At 46.3% G+C, this 18,973-nt stretch overlaps 1 protein-coding gene across 1 annotated transcript in view; it reads right to left on the bottom strand.

Moving 5' to 3' along the window:
• Positions 1-708: 708 nt before the first annotated feature.
• Positions 709-18,973, bottom strand: part of dock3 (dedicator of cytokinesis 3) — an 86,121-nt gene continuing 67,856 nt past the window's right edge. The window contains exons 17-55 of the mRNA XM_076147105.1: positions 18,307-18,469; positions 17,670-17,776; positions 17,193-17,364; positions 16,880-16,977; positions 16,638-16,721; positions 16,228-16,328; positions 15,704-15,785; positions 15,097-15,267; positions 13,027-13,219; positions 12,639-12,766; positions 12,083-12,229; positions 11,627-11,725; positions 11,367-11,461; positions 10,881-10,956; positions 9,950-10,050; positions 9,595-9,653; positions 8,814-8,962; positions 8,605-8,690; positions 8,366-8,392; positions 7,840-7,935; positions 7,504-7,564; positions 7,301-7,394; positions 7,023-7,171; positions 6,673-6,759; positions 6,346-6,450; positions 6,112-6,253; positions 5,781-5,947; positions 5,586-5,672; positions 5,262-5,441; positions 5,078-5,161; positions 4,866-4,982; positions 4,363-4,493; positions 3,620-3,701; positions 3,334-3,415; positions 3,122-3,240; positions 2,697-2,784; positions 2,480-2,599; positions 1,588-1,700; positions 709-1,405 (exon numbers count right to left, since the gene is read on the bottom strand). Of these exons, the coding sequence (XP_076003220.1) occupies positions 725-1,405; positions 1,588-1,700; positions 2,480-2,599; positions 2,697-2,784; positions 3,122-3,240; positions 3,334-3,415; positions 3,620-3,701; positions 4,363-4,493; positions 4,866-4,982; positions 5,078-5,161; positions 5,262-5,441; positions 5,586-5,672; positions 5,781-5,947; positions 6,112-6,253; positions 6,346-6,450; positions 6,673-6,759; positions 7,023-7,171; positions 7,301-7,394; positions 7,504-7,564; positions 7,840-7,935; positions 8,366-8,392; positions 8,605-8,690; positions 8,814-8,962; positions 9,595-9,653; positions 9,950-10,050; positions 10,881-10,956; positions 11,367-11,461; positions 11,627-11,725; positions 12,083-12,229; positions 12,639-12,766; positions 13,027-13,219; positions 15,097-15,267; positions 15,704-15,785; positions 16,228-16,328; positions 16,638-16,721; positions 16,880-16,977; positions 17,193-17,364; positions 17,670-17,776; positions 18,307-18,469 (4,923 nt within the window). The 3' untranslated portion in view covers positions 709-724. The remainder of the gene's footprint in view (positions 1,406-1,587; positions 1,701-2,479; positions 2,600-2,696; positions 2,785-3,121; positions 3,241-3,333; positions 3,416-3,619; positions 3,702-4,362; positions 4,494-4,865; positions 4,983-5,077; positions 5,162-5,261; positions 5,442-5,585; positions 5,673-5,780; positions 5,948-6,111; positions 6,254-6,345; positions 6,451-6,672; positions 6,760-7,022; positions 7,172-7,300; positions 7,395-7,503; positions 7,565-7,839; positions 7,936-8,365; positions 8,393-8,604; positions 8,691-8,813; positions 8,963-9,594; positions 9,654-9,949; positions 10,051-10,880; positions 10,957-11,366; positions 11,462-11,626; positions 11,726-12,082; positions 12,230-12,638; positions 12,767-13,026; positions 13,220-15,096; positions 15,268-15,703; positions 15,786-16,227; positions 16,329-16,637; positions 16,722-16,879; positions 16,978-17,192; positions 17,365-17,669; positions 17,777-18,306; positions 18,470-18,973) is intronic.

Below are 18,973 nucleotides of genomic sequence, written 5' to 3'. Positions count from 1 at the left end.
AGGATTAAATAGAAAGTGTGTGTCATATCTATATATAGTTCTATATACTGTATTACATGTATTTACATAAGGGATTCTCTTGGAAAATATATATATCTTCTTCTCATCACTGTGCCAGGCCCATTTTATGTGGTTAGTATCGTGTGTGGGTGTGTGTGTGTGGGTGTGTGTGTGTGTGTGTGTGTGTCGTGCAGTCAGGCTGTTTGGGCTCATGTATGTAAGTGTTGTCATGACTACAGCTTCCTGCCGTTTGTTTCCTTTTCTTCTTTAAGCTACATCATCACTCATAGATCATCTAAACGCTGGCAAACCTTCAGCTTCATCACTTTAACCGTCTGCATTTATAAAAATAGTTGGTTTGATAATTCTCTCGTGTTTTGGTGCTGCTTGTGTTGACATCATCAGAGAGGTGAGGGGGAAATCAAATCACTCAGGTTGTGTGTGTGTGTGTGTGTGTGTGTGTGTGTGTGTGTGTGTGTGTGTCATTACGGATTAAATGAAAAACAACAAAGCAAATCAAAGTTTCTAAACTACTAAAGGATGTGAGAATGTTGCAGTAACACCGATAGTTTAGTTGTGGTGGTGAGGATGACTGGGGGAAATCTTCAGCATCACCTTTACCTCAAAATCACTCATCATCATCATCATCATTATTCAATTTCAGTTCAGCTTCCCTCTCTTCTTCTTCTCTTCTTCGTGTCATAAAAGTATCCAGACCCTCCTCTTACTCCTCAGTGCCGTGCTCCCACGCCACCTTAGCTTGCTCCTCCTTGGTGGCGGCGATGATGGGCTGTGAGATCTTGCGTGGCATGGGTCGGGGGACGGGGAGTGCAGAGGGAGCGGGCTGCTCCTCCTCTGGGATGCAGCCCTCTCTGATGTAGGGCTTGGGAGGCAGTGCAGGCGGAGGCTCATGGTGGTGGTAGAGAGGCGGCTGGTGGATGATGTACTGTGGGTGGAAGTGGTGGTGATAGTGGTGGGGTTGGGCGTGTGGGATCACATCCTGCTGCTGCGACTGCGGTGTCACTCCAGTGGAGGCCAATGTCGGAGCCTGGGGCTGGATTTGTCCCCCTGCCTGGGCCGGGGCGGCTCCTCCTGGGGCGGAGAGGCTGCGGGAGGCCAGGGGCTTGGCTCCGTTCACCACCTCAGGCTCTGAGATGCTGTATCGGACAGGCATGTAGGGGGAGTCCAGGTCTTCTTGGTCGGTGTTCCACGCCTGGCTGCTGGGGACGGACTCCAGGGTGTCTGTGCGGCCGGCGGGGGGATCAGAGGAGGAGGGAGGCCCGCCAAAGTTACTCTCACTGAGGGAGGAGACGCCAGAGCTCGCACTGCCTGACAGGGTGGAGTTACTACCATCCAGGATGGACTGAGGACTGGTGGGTGAGGCAGGTATAGGGTGCAGGGGAGACTAGGGAGAGGGAGAGAGAGAGAGAGAGAGAATTTTTAAAAAGCATCCACAGTTATCAATTCTAATACAAACAAGAAAGAGAAGCAGACACACACACACACTTTCACTCCAGTACTTTTCCTGTGCAGACAAGAGAGGAGTGAGGAGGAGGAGGAAGAGGAAGAGGAGGCAGAGTGGGGTACCTTTCTTAAGGAGCGCGCAGGGAGAGCTGGAGGGAGGTCGCTGACCTGGTGGTGGAAAGCTTCAAGGTGCATCAAGAGGTGTTGCCCTACAGGGGGAGACACATCAGGACTGACTGAGAGAGATGCACACACACACACACAGAGATCATGCCACAGAGAGGGGAGGAGGAGTGAGGGGAGAAGGAGAAGAGGAGGAGGAGGGAAGGACACAGGTGCAGGTGGAGGGAGGGAGGGGGGGGGCTGTGCTCTGGTGCGTCAGGATGAACCTCAGTTATTCTCTCTTTATGTTTTGATCTGTTTGTCTGTTTGCTTCTCAACCTTCACTCAGCGACCTCGTTTGAATGAAGGAACAGATCATGATGAGAAGCTTTCCTCATTTGAATGTGAAAATCTTCTCTTTATAACAACATAACTGCCTGGTTTTACCATGAAATCGTCTCCATATAACTGGATAACGTTCTGCTTTTTGAGAGAGAGAGAGAGAGAGAGAGAGAGAGAGAGAGAGAGAGAGAGCTCCCATAAAGCTCCAGACAGAACGTTCAAAGAGACGGGAAGTAAACAAACGGGTGCAATTCTAACCACCAGGCTCTCACACACACACACACACACACACACAACCACACACACACACACACACACACACACACACACACACACACACACAGAGAGGAGGAAGGTGGGAACTCTGTCACACTGAAGGAGGTCAATGTTCACACAGGGAAACTGCCAAATTCCATAAGCATAAGGTCAATCCTCACACTGGTGTAACACATTGTTCACATGACACACACACACACACACACACACACTGTTTATACGCATGTAGCATCTTCACACAAACAAAAGCACACACAGACATAGCTTAACACACACCCTGGCAGGGGTGTCTTACCATGAGGAACGTTCCGCGGTGGAACAGGAGGCGCCATGACGCTGCCAACATGAGCAGTGAGGAAGGGGAGAGCTTCTCTGGTCCCGCTGTCCAAACTCCAACTGCTAGGAGTGGTGAGGACTGAAGGAGAGGAGGAGACCATCGATGTGTGTTCCAAGTCTCGTTTACTGGCGTGTATGTGTGTGTGTTTGTGTGCAGGCTTGAACCCGACGCCTACCTTTCTCAGCCACAGAGAGGTTGGGGTCACTGCAGGGTTTGCATGGACCGATGACTTGATGGAACAACGCTCTCTGGAGGTTTGTTAGCTGAAGCAACACAAGGTAAAGGAGTGAAATTTAAAATTGTCATGCACCTTATTATTGCAGCTCAATGTCTGTTTGAGAGACAACAGTGTCTAACCTCCTGAGACCCAGCGTCCTCATATGTGGACATAACATTTTTCCTTCCCTACACCTCACCACATCAATGTGCTTAACTGAAGACCTATTGTCCTCATGTATGGACCTATTCTGCTTCCATTGTTGGTGTTTTCTAGTGACTTCAATCAATAACAGCCTCCAAACTCTAGTGATATCACAAGCAAGGTCACAACCCCCAAAGCTTTGAAGGATTGGTGTGGTTGTTGTGTTTCCATCTCCTCACCTGTCCGTTCTCTGTGATGTTGGGATACATGGCACTGCTGGGTCTGTCTCTGTGTGGCGGCAGCAGCATCAGCATCTCTCTGTTGTATCTGTATTTGTCTGGTAGTGATGGAGAGCCGACTGCAGAGGGAAGAGGAGGAGTTTGTGTGTATCACCTCATGTGCAGGTAAGTGATGTTTTCTTTAAGTTGTCACATTTTTTGATGTTCTTTACCTCTGATAGTGTTTGGGCCAGAGTTCATCATCTGAGACGGTGCAGAGTGGGTGGAGCTAAGACTGGAAGAGGAGGGGCTTGCCTGGAGTAAGAAAGTTGTGAACACAAATTGAAATTCAGCAGTTAATTTATGTTTTCAATGAAATTATAATTAATACTGAACGTTGTTTCTGTTGTTTTTGCAGTTTGAGTTTGCTAACATGTAGAATAATACGGCCTGATATTGTTGTGCAGAGAGCTTCACTGTCTGGTCTCACTTGACTCGCTGACCCAGTAGATCACTGACCTGCATACGGTAGAAGTCCTCTGGGTGCTCCACCATCATGCCATCTGCCAGGATGAGCAGATTGCCAATGTTTCCTGCCTCACTAGAGTTGTGAGAGGAGAGAGAGGGGGACGAGTTGCGTACAGGAGTCAAAACAGCAATGGGACTGGAGGGAGTAATTAATAAATAAAGTGTGGAGAGGGGTAATAATTAGAGGGATGCAGGGGTAAAGAGAAAGGAGGGAAGGAAAGGAAGGAGGATAATAAAAAGAGGGGAGGCAGGAGGTACAGAAAGAGGGAGCAAGCAAGAAGCCATGCAGAGGACAGCAGGAAATAGGAAGAAGTGCCAAACAACAGCCAAAACATGCATAATGTGGTGTGAGAGAAATGAGAAAGAAGCCAAAAGCAAGCAAGGATGGAGGATGAGAGAAGAGAGAGGCAGAGAGAGAGAGAAGAGGGAGAATTTCATAAAGTCCTCAGAGAAAAGAAGCTGATTGAAAAGAGCTCGGTGAGAAAGCAATGGGTGATGTGTGTTTCTGAGTAACTTTAGCACAAAGACCATTGGTGACCGCAAAGGAGTGTGTTCTCTGCACGTAATGCAAGAAGAGATGAAAGTGAGGAGGACACACTGTATATGTGGTGAAGAGCAGAGAGATGAATGTGACAGTGGAGGTGTGCAGTGGTTGGAGTCGACAAAAACCATGGCAGCTGTGTAGGCGAATGCAAGAGTGTGTGTGTGTGTGTGTGTGTGTGTGCTGGGCTCACCTGTGGCGGTGCATGAGTTTGAAGCTCTCCGGGCTCATTGGGCTGTGTGTTGCCAGGATCCCTCTGGGAGTGTTTGCTCCTGAACCGGGTTTGTCTAAACCAGGCAGACCCTGAAACGCCACATAGAAACACTGCTTTAGATGCTCACACTGCCATTGGACTTGTGTGTGTGTGCGTGTGTGTGTGTATTGTGGAGGTTTGCTTGTTTGCTCCATTTTAAACCTGTGTAAAGTTAAATGAGGTTCTAAAAAGTTCAAAGCGCTTCAAAATTGATCCTTGCTACAATAATAGTATCGTCTTCTTCAAAGATCCAACTAATTCCCTTTGTTACCAGCCTGTTCCTCTTCTAGACTCAACATGTGTACAGCTTTGATGAATCGTGTTCTGGCTTAAACATTGCTAAATGAGGTCCTGACACTTATTCTGTGTTTGTTTCATGCGTAAGTTTGCTGCTTTGATGCCTCTGTTAAACCCGAGTGCGATGCTTTCTGTGGGACACTCACATGGCAGAGGCTGCTCCTCATCATCTGGAACTGATCGATCAGCTTCTTGTGCAGAGGACGCATTTCCGGGTGCACCAGCTTCTCATGCACGGCCAGGCCGACGCCCAGAATGTGAACCTGTCAATGAAAACAGAAGAAGAACGTGGCATGAAGGCTTTTAGGACCTAGAGTGTGCTACAGTGAGACAGCAACATGGATGACTAATGTCCCACCTGTTCTTGCATCAGGTCCTTCAGCTGTGTGATCTTCTCTGTGTCTTCAGGGTGGCTGGTGATGTAATCCTTGTCAAAGAAAGCCTTAGTAAGAAGAGAGAACACAGTGTTAGTGTCAGTTCCCTGTTAGACGAGCTCATCCTGTTGCAGACCTCCATGTAGAGACTCCAGCTAAATGTTTAACCTCTTGGTATCTGGCGATGCCTCCGTTCACTGCAGCATCTATGACACCGTTGAGGGTCATACTGAGCAGGTTGATGTTCCCGTGCAGCTGCTTGTGTTGGTACTGACTGATGAGGGTCCGCAGCTCCTGGTTCTTATTCTCCACCACAGAGATGGCGTTCTCTAACGGACTCACCTCCACCTGAGTCACACAAGAGGGGGGAGTTGTTACAGGGCTGAAATGTGATTGTTCATGCTGTTCTTTTCTTCTTCTTCATTCCTCTAAACTAACTGATGTGAAATTGCTGTTGATCTCTATGTCAGAGTATATTATCAATCCACTCACCAGCTCTCTCTTCTCCACCTCAAACCAGCGTGAGATACCAGGCAGAGGGTGTGTGAGGATCAAGGTGGTCCTCTCTATCCAAAGACTCTGCAAAACACAACACAAACAGAAGAAGGAGAGATGTCCTTCTGTCTAACTGGTATGTTCGTTAAAGTTTCTATCTTCTGTTACAGTGGCTGGATCAGACTCGCTCACCTTGAACTCGTTGTCCCGGTCTTTCGGTCCTTTGTGGAACGGCCGGTCGTAACGGAAACGTCGCACATTGTTTACTCTGTAGAAGCTCTTGATGCGATCAGGTACTCTGTCCATCTGGAGGACGCTCACACTATCTGGCACCGGTGTCACCGCGTAGATCTGAAGGTCTGAGCGGAGGAGGAGGTCAAAGAAATAATGGAACAGATAGAGATTGATGACCCCATTTACCCATTTGCTGACACTCCCTTTATTATTCTACACCTCCATTCTAAACACATAGCTCTTTAGGATGAGCACACACACGGATGTAAGATGTTGTAGTGAAGGATACACTGTGCGTCACACTGCAGGATGGCTTCATCCGGCTGATTTGGATGCTGCATCGCAATGGCTTGTGGGAATTCTCCCAACATCCTCTGCTGGAAGGCTTCTAGTCTCTCGTAGTCGTGGCCGCGACAGACAAACTCTTTGTTCTAGTGTGGATCAATCAAAATAAAAACGGTTTCAATAAGGTCTTAGATAATGAGGTCATGAGTTTGAGTGCACCTCATCTGAAATGACTCACTCTGAGGAAGAAGGGGAACTTCCTGCCATAAAATCCCACCCTGAAGAACTCTGGCTCCAGACGCTGCTGCTCCATGATGTGGTCGTAATACGCAGCCTCCATTTTCTACACACACACACACCACAAACACCACAAAGTGAGATGATGATGAGCAGAATAAAGTCAATAAACACACCACAACATCCGCTTGTTTCAGTCTCAGGATCCAAAACACTTAACACTCCCAAAACACTAACCAGTGAAGGACGTCTGGTCAGGAAATGGCTGAAACTGTAGATTGTGTATCTACGTGCAATGAATGAAAAGAAAAATAATAAAGCAGCTCACCCGAATCCAGCTGAGACTCTGGTAGTCATAGAGAGATTCATACTGGAAGGCCAGCTCTCTGCACAGAGGAATACCGTACTCCCAACACTGGAACACACACACACACACACACACACACACACACACACACACACACACACACACACACACACACACATCAGCAATGTTCATTTGTCATAGAGCCTCAGCACAACTCAGCTGAACCCTATGTGTAAGTGTGATAATGTGTATTATCTGAAACTCTTGCCTGTGCTGGAGTAGTGTTTGACCTTTAATAAGTGTGTGAGAGGCTTTATATATCGGTCTTGTTGAGGTAATATGTGACCTTTAATGTGTGTGTGATGTCGTACTTTGCCCTTGTTGAAGTAGTGGATGACTTTGCGGCAGAGGCCCTCCTTCCGGTGCCACTCTGTCTGAGCAGGGTAGTGCAGGAACTCCTTCAGAGGACGCTCGTCCCAGTGCAGCAGCTCCCAGTACAACAGCAGAGTGAACGCAGCCTCTGTGGGAGAACAACACAGACAGAACAAGAGTCAGAGCTTTAGAAATATGACAGAAAAGTCCTTGTTCGTACCTTCATGCAGTTAGGAATGAATATATGTGTGAGAGTGTGTGTTTGTGTCTGCAGTACCGGTGTAGTTCTCCGCCTGCAGATGCATATCACACAGTTTGTGGATGTAGCGAATGTACATCTCTTCTTTGTTGATCTCTGACTTGTAGAAGTTCTGAGAAGATACAAAACACAGATAATGTAGTCATTTTTAAGTCAACTACACTCAAGCATCCCTTAGTAATGAAGAACTACAAAGAGGAAACCAAGATCCTACTCCTTACCAGCAGGTTGACCGTGCAGCCAATCTTCTTATTTTCTGTCTCATCTCCCTTCATACAGTCCCTAAATATGACAGCAAGTCAAAGAGATACAGTTAATCACAGGTACAGAGGACACTTTACAAATCAACATCTAATAATAATAATAATAATAATAATAATAATAATAATAATAATAATAATAATAATAATAATATAATATAATAATAATAAATACAAAATAATAACATTAATTAAAATAAAATAAAATAAAATAAAATAAAATAAAATAAAATAAAATAATAATAATAAAATAATAATAAAAAAATAATAATAGTAATAATAATAGTTCTGTGTGACCTGTAGTCCAGTAGTCGCTCCATCAGCCGTGTGACAGAGGTAACGAAGGAGATTCCTGTCTCTCTCCATGTCTCCTGTTCAATCTTCTCCAACAGACTTGTAAGAAAACAGACATAAAACCGGATGAAGATGGCATTCAGTCATTTACAAGCTGCTCACAAACCCCAGAGACGCTGGCCAGCAGCTGAAAGAAGCGCCTGTTATTTCTCTTTTTACAGTTTCAGCAAATGACTCAGATTATTGGGAATAAACACAAAGTAGATTTATGTTTTTCTGAACTAGGCTTTGTTCTGTTTTTTGCAGAAACACAGTGATGCCAATTGTCGTCAAAAGAGAGGCAGAGATGATTCACTGCATGGAGAAGAAGGCTTCACTGTGTTACGCTGCAGTAAGTCCCTCATCATCATCATCATCATCATCATCATCATCATCATCATCATTGTCTCTAACAGCTTTTGTCATAATGATGTAGAAAGACACAGAGAGCGCACAACTCCCTCCTCTCTGCATGTGAGTGGTGTCTTACCTGGGGTATGGACCAAAGAGCTGGGTTCTAATCCCGCAGCACAGAGCAAAGCAAACACACACAGCAGCAGTGTTAGAGCAGAGGAATAAGAAGGAAGAGAGTTATTCTGTTACACACACAGAGAGAGAGAGACAGAGCACAGGAGGGGAACGTTAAGACTGGAGTGAGACAGGAAGTGCAGACAGGGAGAAGAAAAAGAGCCTGTGTGTGATTGTGTGTGTGTGTGTGTGTTCCCTCACAGCAAACCGAAGAGCTCTCTGTAGTTCTCATCTCCTTTACCCTCAGACACCAAACTGTCAAGCTTGTCAATCAGCTCAGCCTCCACCTGAACACAAACATATAGACACACACACACACACACGCACACAAACGCACACACGCAGACACACACATATCAATACCACTGTCTTCCTCATATATAAATTGAATGAAGTGGGCGAGCGTATACCTGTTTGAAGTTTCCGTTCTTGCGTTGCTCCCAGTCCATCATATCATGGAAGATGGGGATCATGATGTTGCGCACCTCCACCTGAGGGACCAGCGTCACTCCCAGGAACGGGCCGATCATACCGGGGATGAAATGGATCTTATTCTCCCCTGCAGGCATCAAACAGAAGACAGAAGTTCATCTTTCGTCAGAGATAGCACAGAGCATCTTCTTCAGACCCGACTCGTTTGGAGCACTTGTCGCTCTAGGGTCCCAGAGTGCCTAGAGGGGCCGGGGTCTCTGCACAGAGCGGGTCGTTTGCAGTGAGAAAGCCAACAGACTCAATCAACCGATCTGAGTCACTTGCTGTTCTGTGTGAGCGATGCATGATGGGATGCTTTCACTTTGAATCATTATGATTGATTAATATTGGTTGAACACGTCCTGCTGTGCCTCCATCAGAGAGCGTCTCGTCTTCCAGAGGTGTCTAGAGGCAGAGCGTCTGCTGATCAGATGCATCAGGACATCGTTATCAAGATGTCGCTCAAACTGAACGTCTTGTCGATACACCAAACAGTGGTAGATCAACCAGCCGAGACCAAGCAAGGCCATTGTACACACACATTGCTGATGCAAGAGTGTGGCGATTGTTTACAAGTGTCTGGTCGGCTGTTAGGTGTTACCATGTCAACACAAACCCAACCAAAGGGCCAAGAGAAACATTGAATCTTATTATTGAATCTGAATCTGAGCTACAGGTCTGAATTCCTCCTAAAGTAAATGAGTGCAGAGGAGCTTTTACCCAGATTCTGCCACATGCTGAAGAGTTCATAGGTCATCATCACTCTCATGTCCCCATACCTGCAGAGGGACGAAGACGAGGAAATCATACATTAACCATAAACACCCTGGAACACATAAAGCAGTCAGATATCTCTCTTATCAGATTTGGTTATTGTTCTATTACTGCTTCTGAAAGCTTCTGTGCTCATGATGCCTTTTTAAAATCCGGCGGAGCTTGAGAGGGACAAACCAGCCAAAAACTCAGGCAGGGAGGAAGAGGAGGGCCAATCAGGGTATTTTGGGGTAAAGTAAGTAGGTCACAGAATGGCATGATGCTGTGGCTGTCAGTCGGGTCTGTGTGTGTTTGTTCTCACTTGTCTAAGACCTTCTTCCTCTTGGCAGGACTGAGAGTCTCCAGCTGTAAGCTTGGCTGGTTGATGTATAAGACAGCCAGACTGAAGTAGGAATTCCAAACCTGATCAAACACACAAACACACACATAAACAAACATGGAGAATCAGCAGTGAGGGTTGAATCATTCTGTCATACTGCACTATTCTACATTCTACATGTTAAACATTGAGCCCCAGTCCTTATAGAAGGGATTTGGATTTGTTTCCTCACAAATTAAAGTTATTCAGCTAAAGTTTTGGTTCAGTTTGAGTTTCAGCGTGATCTTAGAGTGCAGATACATACTGAACTTTGTTATTCCTCTTGATGATGCAATGATGACTTCAAACTTACCAGCAGTTTCTCCTGAATTAGACAGGAGGAAGCTGTGTGTGAAGACTGATACTGACAAGTTTGAGACCAGCTAGACATGAGTCACAGGTCTTCAAAGTAAAAGGTCTTGTTGGACTCGTGTGTGTGTGTGTGTGTGTGTGTGTGTGTGTGTGTGTGTGTGTGTGTGTGTGTGTGTGTGTGTGTGTGTGTGTGTGTGTGTGTGTGTGTGTGTGTGTGTGTGTGTGTGTGTGTGTGTGTAACTAAGCAGACACCATCAGTTGGAGCCCCTCACACTCCTCACACCTTGTCATGGTAACGTCCCTTAAAATGAAAAGGGTTATCGTGTAAGAGCGTGTGTGTCTGTGTGTGCCGTAGCACAGCACGCAGCAGCAGTGTGTGTCTTACTGACTTACAACCTTGCCAAAGTCACACAGCTTGAAATCAAAATGTGTGTGCGTAAATATTTTGAGCTTGTTCAACACACAAGTGTAATAACTCATCACTGTGTGTGTGTGTGTGTGTGTGTGTGTGCGTGTGCGTGTCTGTGTGCGTGTGTATAACTCGTGTGTCAATGTCACCAACCTTGAAGTCAAACTCAGCCTCTGTGAAGTTCTTATGCAGAGCCGGAGATAAATACTGAGCTGTGGTCAAGATGATGCTGCAGAGACAAACACACACACACACACACACACACACACACACACACACACACACACACACACACGCTGCATTAACATACACAACATGTAAAGGACATTATGATGAATCGTGTGTGTGTCCAGAGGGGAGAGATCATAAGCAGGGCTGCACATCATGTTTACATCATGCACTCTGTTTACTATCTATTATGTGTTCATGTATTTGTTTCATTGTGTGTTTGTGTGAGAGCTGAAAGCTGAAGGTGTGTGTGTGTCTGTGTGAGGGAGTGTATGTAAGTAAGTGTGTCTGCGTGTGCGTGTGCGTGTGCGTGTGTGTGTGTGTGTGTGTGTGTCTGCGCGCATGTGTGTGTCTGCGCCTGTGTGTCTGTGTGTGTGTGTGTGTGTGTGTGTGTGTGTGTGTGTGTCCTACTTGCTGGTGAGGAGCCTCATGATATTCCAGTCGCGGGGGAAGATACTGAGCTTCATCAGATTTCTGAACACACACAAAATCTTCAACAGAAACTCCTGAAGACGATGACAGGAGAGGAAGGGCGAGGTTAAGAATCAGACAGTCTCCCCAAAGGTGTAGTGTTGTTAAAACATGACTTGCTTACAGGCTCCTCCTCCTTAAGTATAAAACAAATCATAATCCTGTCTTTGTGATTGACTGTGAAGTTTTATTTCCCAAACCTTGAGCTCCTCTTTGCTTTGAAAATTCTCCATCAAGTGTTGGAAGTGGATGTCAGTCATCTGGCGCAGGAGAGAGAGGAGGCAGGACACGTACTCTCCCTGTCAACAGGAGGGACACGCATGTAGAGTAAGGCATGAGGAAGGAGCAAAGGACCCATCAGAAGACACAAAGGAGGCGATGAGGACAGAAGGGCAGCATGGAGGGAAGGAGGGAGGAAGCTCGGATGGGAATGGGGGGAAGTAGAAGATCCATGTGATTAAATAAGACGTAAGCATGCGAGGAAGAGGAGAGGATGAGGCGGAGGATAACACTGATAACAGGCAGATAGAATGAGAGGAGAAGTGTGGAAGACAGGATGATGCAGAGGTTTAAGAGAGCGATGGAGACTCCGAGGGTGGGAGGAAGCAGGAAGTGAGGCAGTGACGGTAGTAGTAGTCGAATTGTTAGTTACTAACAGTGATCTCCGCGGTGCACTGCGGACAGCGTTGGCCCCTTACCGCCTCCTGCGACTGGCTCTTGCTCATGATCGACAGCAGCGTCTGCAGGAGAACGTCCAGTAAAGACTCCACCATCATCTCCACCTCCTCCTGCACCGACGTGTCCTGGAGGAAGAGGAGGAGGGGTGAGAGGAATTAGAGAGGAGGAGAAAAGAAGGAGATGAGGCCACAGAGTCAAAGAGGAGAGTGGATGAGTTTGTGTGTATGTAGTTGGTGAGTTTCAGATGTTAGGACTCATTAGCTGTGACTCCTTGTCAACATTGATCTTTGGATGTTGAATAGCTTCCAGGTTGTGCCACAATGTTCAATCTTCTCAACATCATGAACAAACTGAGATTATGATGCAAGTCAAACACACACACTCTGCATTGTGTATCACTGTACTACTTCTGTCCTTATTCTCTGGTGCTAGTGGAGAAATATGGCCATCCTGGAATGGATGTGTGTGTGTGTGTGTGTGTGTGTGTGTGTGTGTGTGTGTGTGTGTGTGTGTGTGTGTGTGTGTGTGTGTTACCAGTGAGCTGCTCTTGATAATGGAGAATATAGAGCTGAGTATTCCAGAGCAGATGAGCAGCTCTTTCTGTTGTCTCAGGTGCAGATGGATGTGGTGCAGGACAACAGGAAGCAGGATCCTCCGAGACTCTGAGTCCAGAAAGACACACACACACACACACACACACACACACACACACACACACACACACACACACAACAAATACAGAGAAACACACACACACGCTTTGAGGAGATTATATTTAGACTTGTGTTTATTTATTAAGCAGTGTGCCATGACAGCCTGTGCTTCACTGGGATTTCAAAATGATTCCCATGTTTTTGTAGCAAAGTAAAGTTGAGGCTTTAAAGCGTTTGTGTCTTCTGTGTGTTCCTGTGAAAGCCTTTACCTGGGAAGGAGAAGAGTCTGCTGTCCACCGTCCGGGCTATGGACTGCAGCTTGACCACATCCATGGACTGACCTATGTGCACGGTGGACGGCATGCTGCCCAGAGTGCCGCGCACAAACTCTGCCACCTCCTGCACCGTGAACATCTGCAGCAGCTCATCAAAGATGGACGGGAAGGAGTTCAACAGAGCAGCCTGAGGAGGACGAGAAGGGGGAGAGGAAGAGGTGGAGAGGAAGATGAGAAAATGGAAAGGTTAATCTCCAGTTCTGCGCTGGAAGTGGAGGTACTGTAAATGTGATTGGAAACCAATCCTGTGCAGTGAGGAGAAGAACAGTGGTGAGACACAGAAGACGCCATAAAAGGCTGGATTCCAAAATGCTATTTTTCCATCAAGAAAAGTCGCCCACTCATTTCCTTTGCCTGAAACCTTTCATCACACACACGAATTACAACACTTTGGAATCCAGCTCTTTGTGTGTGTGTGTGTGTGTGTGTGTGTGTTTGAGAGAGAGAGAAGCTTCAAAGGCCTGCAGCAGAGTGAAACTAAGTGAAGTCAGTTAATGCAGAACAAGTCAAAACAAAACAAAGACAGACATTAAGCAAACATCAATATTTTGTGAGGAGAAGTTAGGAAGACGCACAACAAAATGACCAGAAAGGTGAGAGATATTAATGTGAACACACACCAACACAATTAAAGCAAAGCAACACATCTAATCAGTGAGGAAGACAGCATGACACAGCAGAAGAGGAGGGTGAGAATGGTTCAGAATCATTCTCCGAGGCTGGGCTAGCGATGAATCTACCAAAGTCAGCATCTTTGTCTCGAGTCAGAACTGAAGGATGGGATAGAAACCTTCGCTCTCTCTCGCCTGCCTGCCTTGCTGATGACAGCGGCGTCATCTTCAGTTGGTCTCACTGCACGACCTCACACAAATCCATTATTGATCATTCCTCCCTATGGTTTCTGTCAAGCAGCGCCTCTGTATTATGTACAGAGAATTTGTTCTTTCAGATGATTTAATTTTTATGAATCTTTGCTGCGAGGTTTTGTGAATCTCTCCCTCAAAGAAGAGGAGAGATGAAGAGGGAGGAGGGAGTCCTTTATTATTTAGGTGTGAACGAGCAGCCTTGTGTCAGTGTTTTGACATGAATGTACAGGGTTAGTGGTTTGTGGTGCATTGTGGGGGGTTGTGGTGGCGGAGTGACGATGAGTTCTGAATCTGGAGTGTGTTTACATTCAGAGGACTGTGTTATGGGTGGTTTGTGGTTTCTCGAACAACACAAGTGTGAGTCTGTGGGCATGTTGCGGTTGTGTTTGCACAGCGTCACAAGTTGGTGTGTGTGTGTGTGAGGTTAGGTTCTCACAAACAGCAGAAGGGGGTGAATGAGGGGCTGGTGGCTTCAGGCTCACACTTCACACAGGGAGGAGGTGTGGAGGCTTTCCTTTGAGTCGTCTACTTACTGACAGTGGAGACGGCCGCAGAGCGTTGGAGCTCCAGGCCTGAGTGCAGATGGCTTGCCCACTGCCGGGTCCTAGGGCAGAGGGTAGGGCTTGGCCCAGGGCGGGGGATAAGGCTAAGGGAGCAGTAGAAACAACACCGGGGCCTGGGGTTTGGTTTGGGGGCGGACAAGGCTGAGAGCCCTGTGGTGTTTGGGTGTGGAGGAATAAAGGGAACCCAGAGTAGGAGGAGGAGGAGGAGGAGGTGAGGTTTGAGAAATTCACACAGGGTAAGAAGAGAAAGATTTAAGGTAGAAATATAAACCAGTGAATAAAGGAGATAGAGACAGATTAAGTAACTAAACACGGGACACAAGCAAAGACAAGAGAATCACTGTGTAACTAAACTTCATTAAAGTGAAAGAAGAGCTACGCTAAACTAGAGGCAAGGAAAATAGAGTAACTATCATCTAAACTATAATGATAAGACTCATTGAAGAAACTTGAGCTATTGGATCAGATGTAACACAGCAAAACGTCAGTGTGTGTGTGTGTGTGTGTGTGTGTGTGTGTGGGTGTGTGTGTGTGTGTGTGTGTGTGGGTGTGTGTGTGCGTGGGTGTGTCCTCACCTGTGTGAAGATGAGGGTCTCTGAGTTGCGGCTGTCCAGGCTGAGGACGAAGCGGATGGACTGAAAGAGTTCCTGGATGCTGGTGCGAAACTGCTCCTCCTCCATGCCGCATGTGGCCCGAGAGTAAAGGATGCGAGACTGAACGATGAACTTAAACAGATACTCCAGAGCCTGAGGGTGTGTGTGTGTGAGTGTGAGAGAGGGAGAGAGAGAGAGGGACATTAAAGAACTCACTAAACGCTTCAATGAGTCAATGAGTGCAGTGAAGAAGTCCCATCTGAGGCCACAGCAGCAGTACCTGCCAATGCCTCCTTTAATAATGAACACACTTTACATGACAGTGTGACGCCCATGAGACAGATGTTTGAGGTTCATGTTAGTAAACAAGGACAGGCAGTATCTTTCTGTAGAAGACCCACAAGAGACTTAGTATCTCTGGCCCTTGGTGTATTCATGTGAAGTAGCTCAACCACTGGAGTTTCCCAACCGACTGGTCCTTTATGAAGTTCAGTGGTCATTACTAAGACGGTAACAGATGGTAAAGGCTGAGATTGACCAACAGAATACAGAGAAGGACCTCAGAATACAATATCCAGGACCATCTTACCCTCATGGCTTCCTGTATGTGGTCCTGCCTCACCACCTCAGCAGAGCGGTCCATGTACCACCTCAGACAGCGGATCAGCTCTCTGAAACACAACACACGACAAATACTCAATGTTGAAAGGAACTGCTGCAACCATGACACCGACTACATTTTCTGATTTTCGTTTTAGACGTTGGATTTGAGAATAGGCTTATATACAGTCTGCAGTGTGAATGATAACTATTTTGAGAAATGGTTGGACCGTCTCAGGTTTGGTGAGAACAAGGACAACACAAAGGAAAAAGAATGAATATGAATTATAGCTCTTAACCAGAACTCTAAGAATCCTAATCACAGTTTGTTACATTTGAGCACAATCTCACACTGAATACAACACATACACACACAAACGTCTTAAACACATATTTTTCCGTTTGCATAATGACTATTTGAGCAGCTTGTGAGTGCACTTGAGCGGTGATTTGGTGTGTGGGGACGGAGTGAACGGTCAGGGTGTGTATTAGTTAGTAACACAAAACACTCACTTGTAGGCCAGAGCTCCAGCAAAGTGCTTCTGGATGTACGTGTCCATCACTGGCCTGAAGTGGTAGAACTTACTGTCCCTGAGGAGGTTTATAATGAAAACCTGAGAGAGGGAGGGAGAGGTAGGGGGGGGGGGACACAGAGAGAGAGGGAGGGACAGGGGAGACAGAGAGAGGGAAGGAGAGAGGGAGAGAGAGGGAGAGGGAGTGGTGTTGAATATTTTCTTTCCATTTTACTGTTTTATTCTCTGTCCCATTCCTTAATATCTGGCTCCATATCTGGGTCTTTAGCTGCTAGATGGTAAATTGACCTGAGAGCTCTGGTACAATTCAAACACTGCTGAGATTGCAGGACTCACTCAGACTCACTCAGACTCACTCAGACTCACGTTGTATATTTTACACACACTTACCAGTGACTGGAACACCAGCGGCCCATATTTGTCAGTGTTGTCATCCAGGATAGAGAATAAGGTGTCGAGGATATCTTGGAGAAACTGTCACACACACACACACACAGTCTGTTAAATGCTTCAACTAGGGACAAAGCAAGCAAGCAAATAACACAACAAGGGACTGATTCCTCCTTTAAGATCAGTGTGAGTCCTGCCAGCATGACAGATACTGTGACAGATTCTTCCCATGGCGACCTCACCTTGACAATCTCCTCTCCACTGACGTGTCGTAGACGGCCCAAGATGTCCATGACCCGGTCTGGATGGGCCTTCCACTTCAGCAGAGCCAAGAGATCCACTGCAAGACACCAACAATGTCAAGCAACAAGAAAGGGGATGCAAAGAAACTGAGGTATGACGCCAGGAATGCTCTGCTCATCAAAATCACAACATCTTAAGTTTAGCCACACCACCATTGTTCATTCTGCATACAGGTCTCATGCCTTTATACCTTGAAATCAGTGTAATATGGATTATGAGTCTCTACTTCTTCTTGTGTAAGTAGCTCTGTACCGTTCTGAGTGAGCTTGGTGGAGGAGAGCTGTGTGGAGATCCAGAAGGTCTCCTTGGCGCTGCGCTGGAAGATGAGGCTGGACGGGATGCTGGGGCAGCTGTTGAAGTCCTCCTTACAGCAGGGCAGGCCCAGGTACAGGGCGTGGTTACTGAAGGTGGTGTTCTCATCACACTGAAGGCAACAAGGGTCGAGAGAAAGGAAGGTCATAGAGAAACTAGAAAGGCATTACCTGAAGAAAATGGTTTCTGTACCTGAACTTACAAAAGGCCTGCAAGTATAAAGGGCCTTGAGGACATTTTGCTGTTTGTTTATAAACAACAGGTGCAGCCAATTAAGTAGAGACAGAGCTGGGTCAGTTTTCAATACAGTAGATAATGAGAAAAGTGTAGAGAGGCGAGGAATCAAGCAGAGACTAAATAATGCAATAATGAGACGTAAACTTTAAGTGAAACATAAATGAGGCTGTTATTTCTGACCTTGTAGACGTAAAGTTCATGGCTCTCATCAGACAGAGTCGTTCCATCCTCCCTCATGAGCGGAGTGAAAGTAAAACCAAACAGCTTCTTCTCTCCTTTGTCCTTGGCTGTGTGGTGAGACGGGGAGACAGAGGAAACGTTTCATCTCTGATTTAAGGTACACAACTGTTCACATGCAAATAGGTTTGGCAACAACAGATATCAGCTGTGCAGAAGTCCTTCAGGTTAAGACTAGATGCTATCTGCCACCACAAACAACAGCAGCAATATATCATGACTTTGTCATTCTAGCATTTCCACCCCTCTGTGCCTGCACATCCACTCTGGTCTTCCTAACCATGGAGTAAACAGCTTTGGGAAAGACGTCCAGGCAACATGAAGCTTACTGACATTTGAGGCACTTCAGGGGATGAAGCTCAAGTCATGTGTAGAAGAGTAAAGTTGGGTACCTTGTGTACGTCCTTTCACTGTCTTCTTCTCATGATTCTGCTTAATCTTTTTACTAGAGTGCACTGATAAACACCACACACTCCCCAATAATGAAGGAGAGATTAGCTCCACGACAAGTTCAAAACAATACAGACCGGCCTTTTAACTTCATCTATGAAAGCATGTGAGAGTAAAGTCGTGTCCTCACTGGAGCAGTGTCTGAACTCGAAGCGCAGGTGAGAGCCTCTGAAGCGGTCGATGGGAATGGGCAGTTTGATCACCTCGCTCCATCTAGGGCTGTTGTTGTGGTAGAGTACAAAGGAGCGGTGCTCACCCAGGCTGGGCTCACCTGAACCCAGACTGATGCACTCCTGCAGGGGAGGGCATGGGAAAAGAGAGCAATCATTAGTAAATGACAGTAAAAGTGTGTGTGTGTCTGTGTGTGGATGTTGCATTAATCTCTTCTAACTTCGTTTGAAATTAAATCTGCTGAAGATAGTAAAGTTTGCTTGTTAACTAGTTAGTTGTGTGTGTAGTGTGTGTGTAGTGTGTGTGTGTAGGGGGGAGCTGCTGCAGACTAAAAATTGGCAGCAATATAATGTTTTTGTCATTAAAGGTGTAACCCAGCAAAGGAGAGATACGAGTTTGAATGCAGTCTGAAATTCTACTTTTAAATCAAAATCCAGCTCTTTCAAATTACATCTATGGGCAGCAGAGCATGCTGGGTAACTCACTTGAATTCCTGCTAACTGGGCCACATTAGATGAAGCTCAGTCACAAACTAGGAACATAAATGACCTGAAACTCACAAGCTTTTATCAAATCCCTGTATTATTGTAGTTTTATTTTAAGAGAAGATGTGTCTGGACTCGTCC

This window comes from Genypterus blacodes, unplaced genomic scaffold (assembly GCF_046128005.1).
Source record: "Genypterus blacodes isolate CSIRO-AG114 ecotype Tasmania unplaced genomic scaffold, CSIRO-AGI_Gbla_v1 ptg000037l_1, whole genome shotgun sequence".
In the NCBI taxonomy this organism is placed as follows: domain Eukaryota; kingdom Metazoa; phylum Chordata; class Actinopteri; order Ophidiiformes; family Ophidiidae; genus Genypterus; species Genypterus blacodes.
This window is presented reverse-complemented; position numbering and strand designations above follow the sequence as displayed.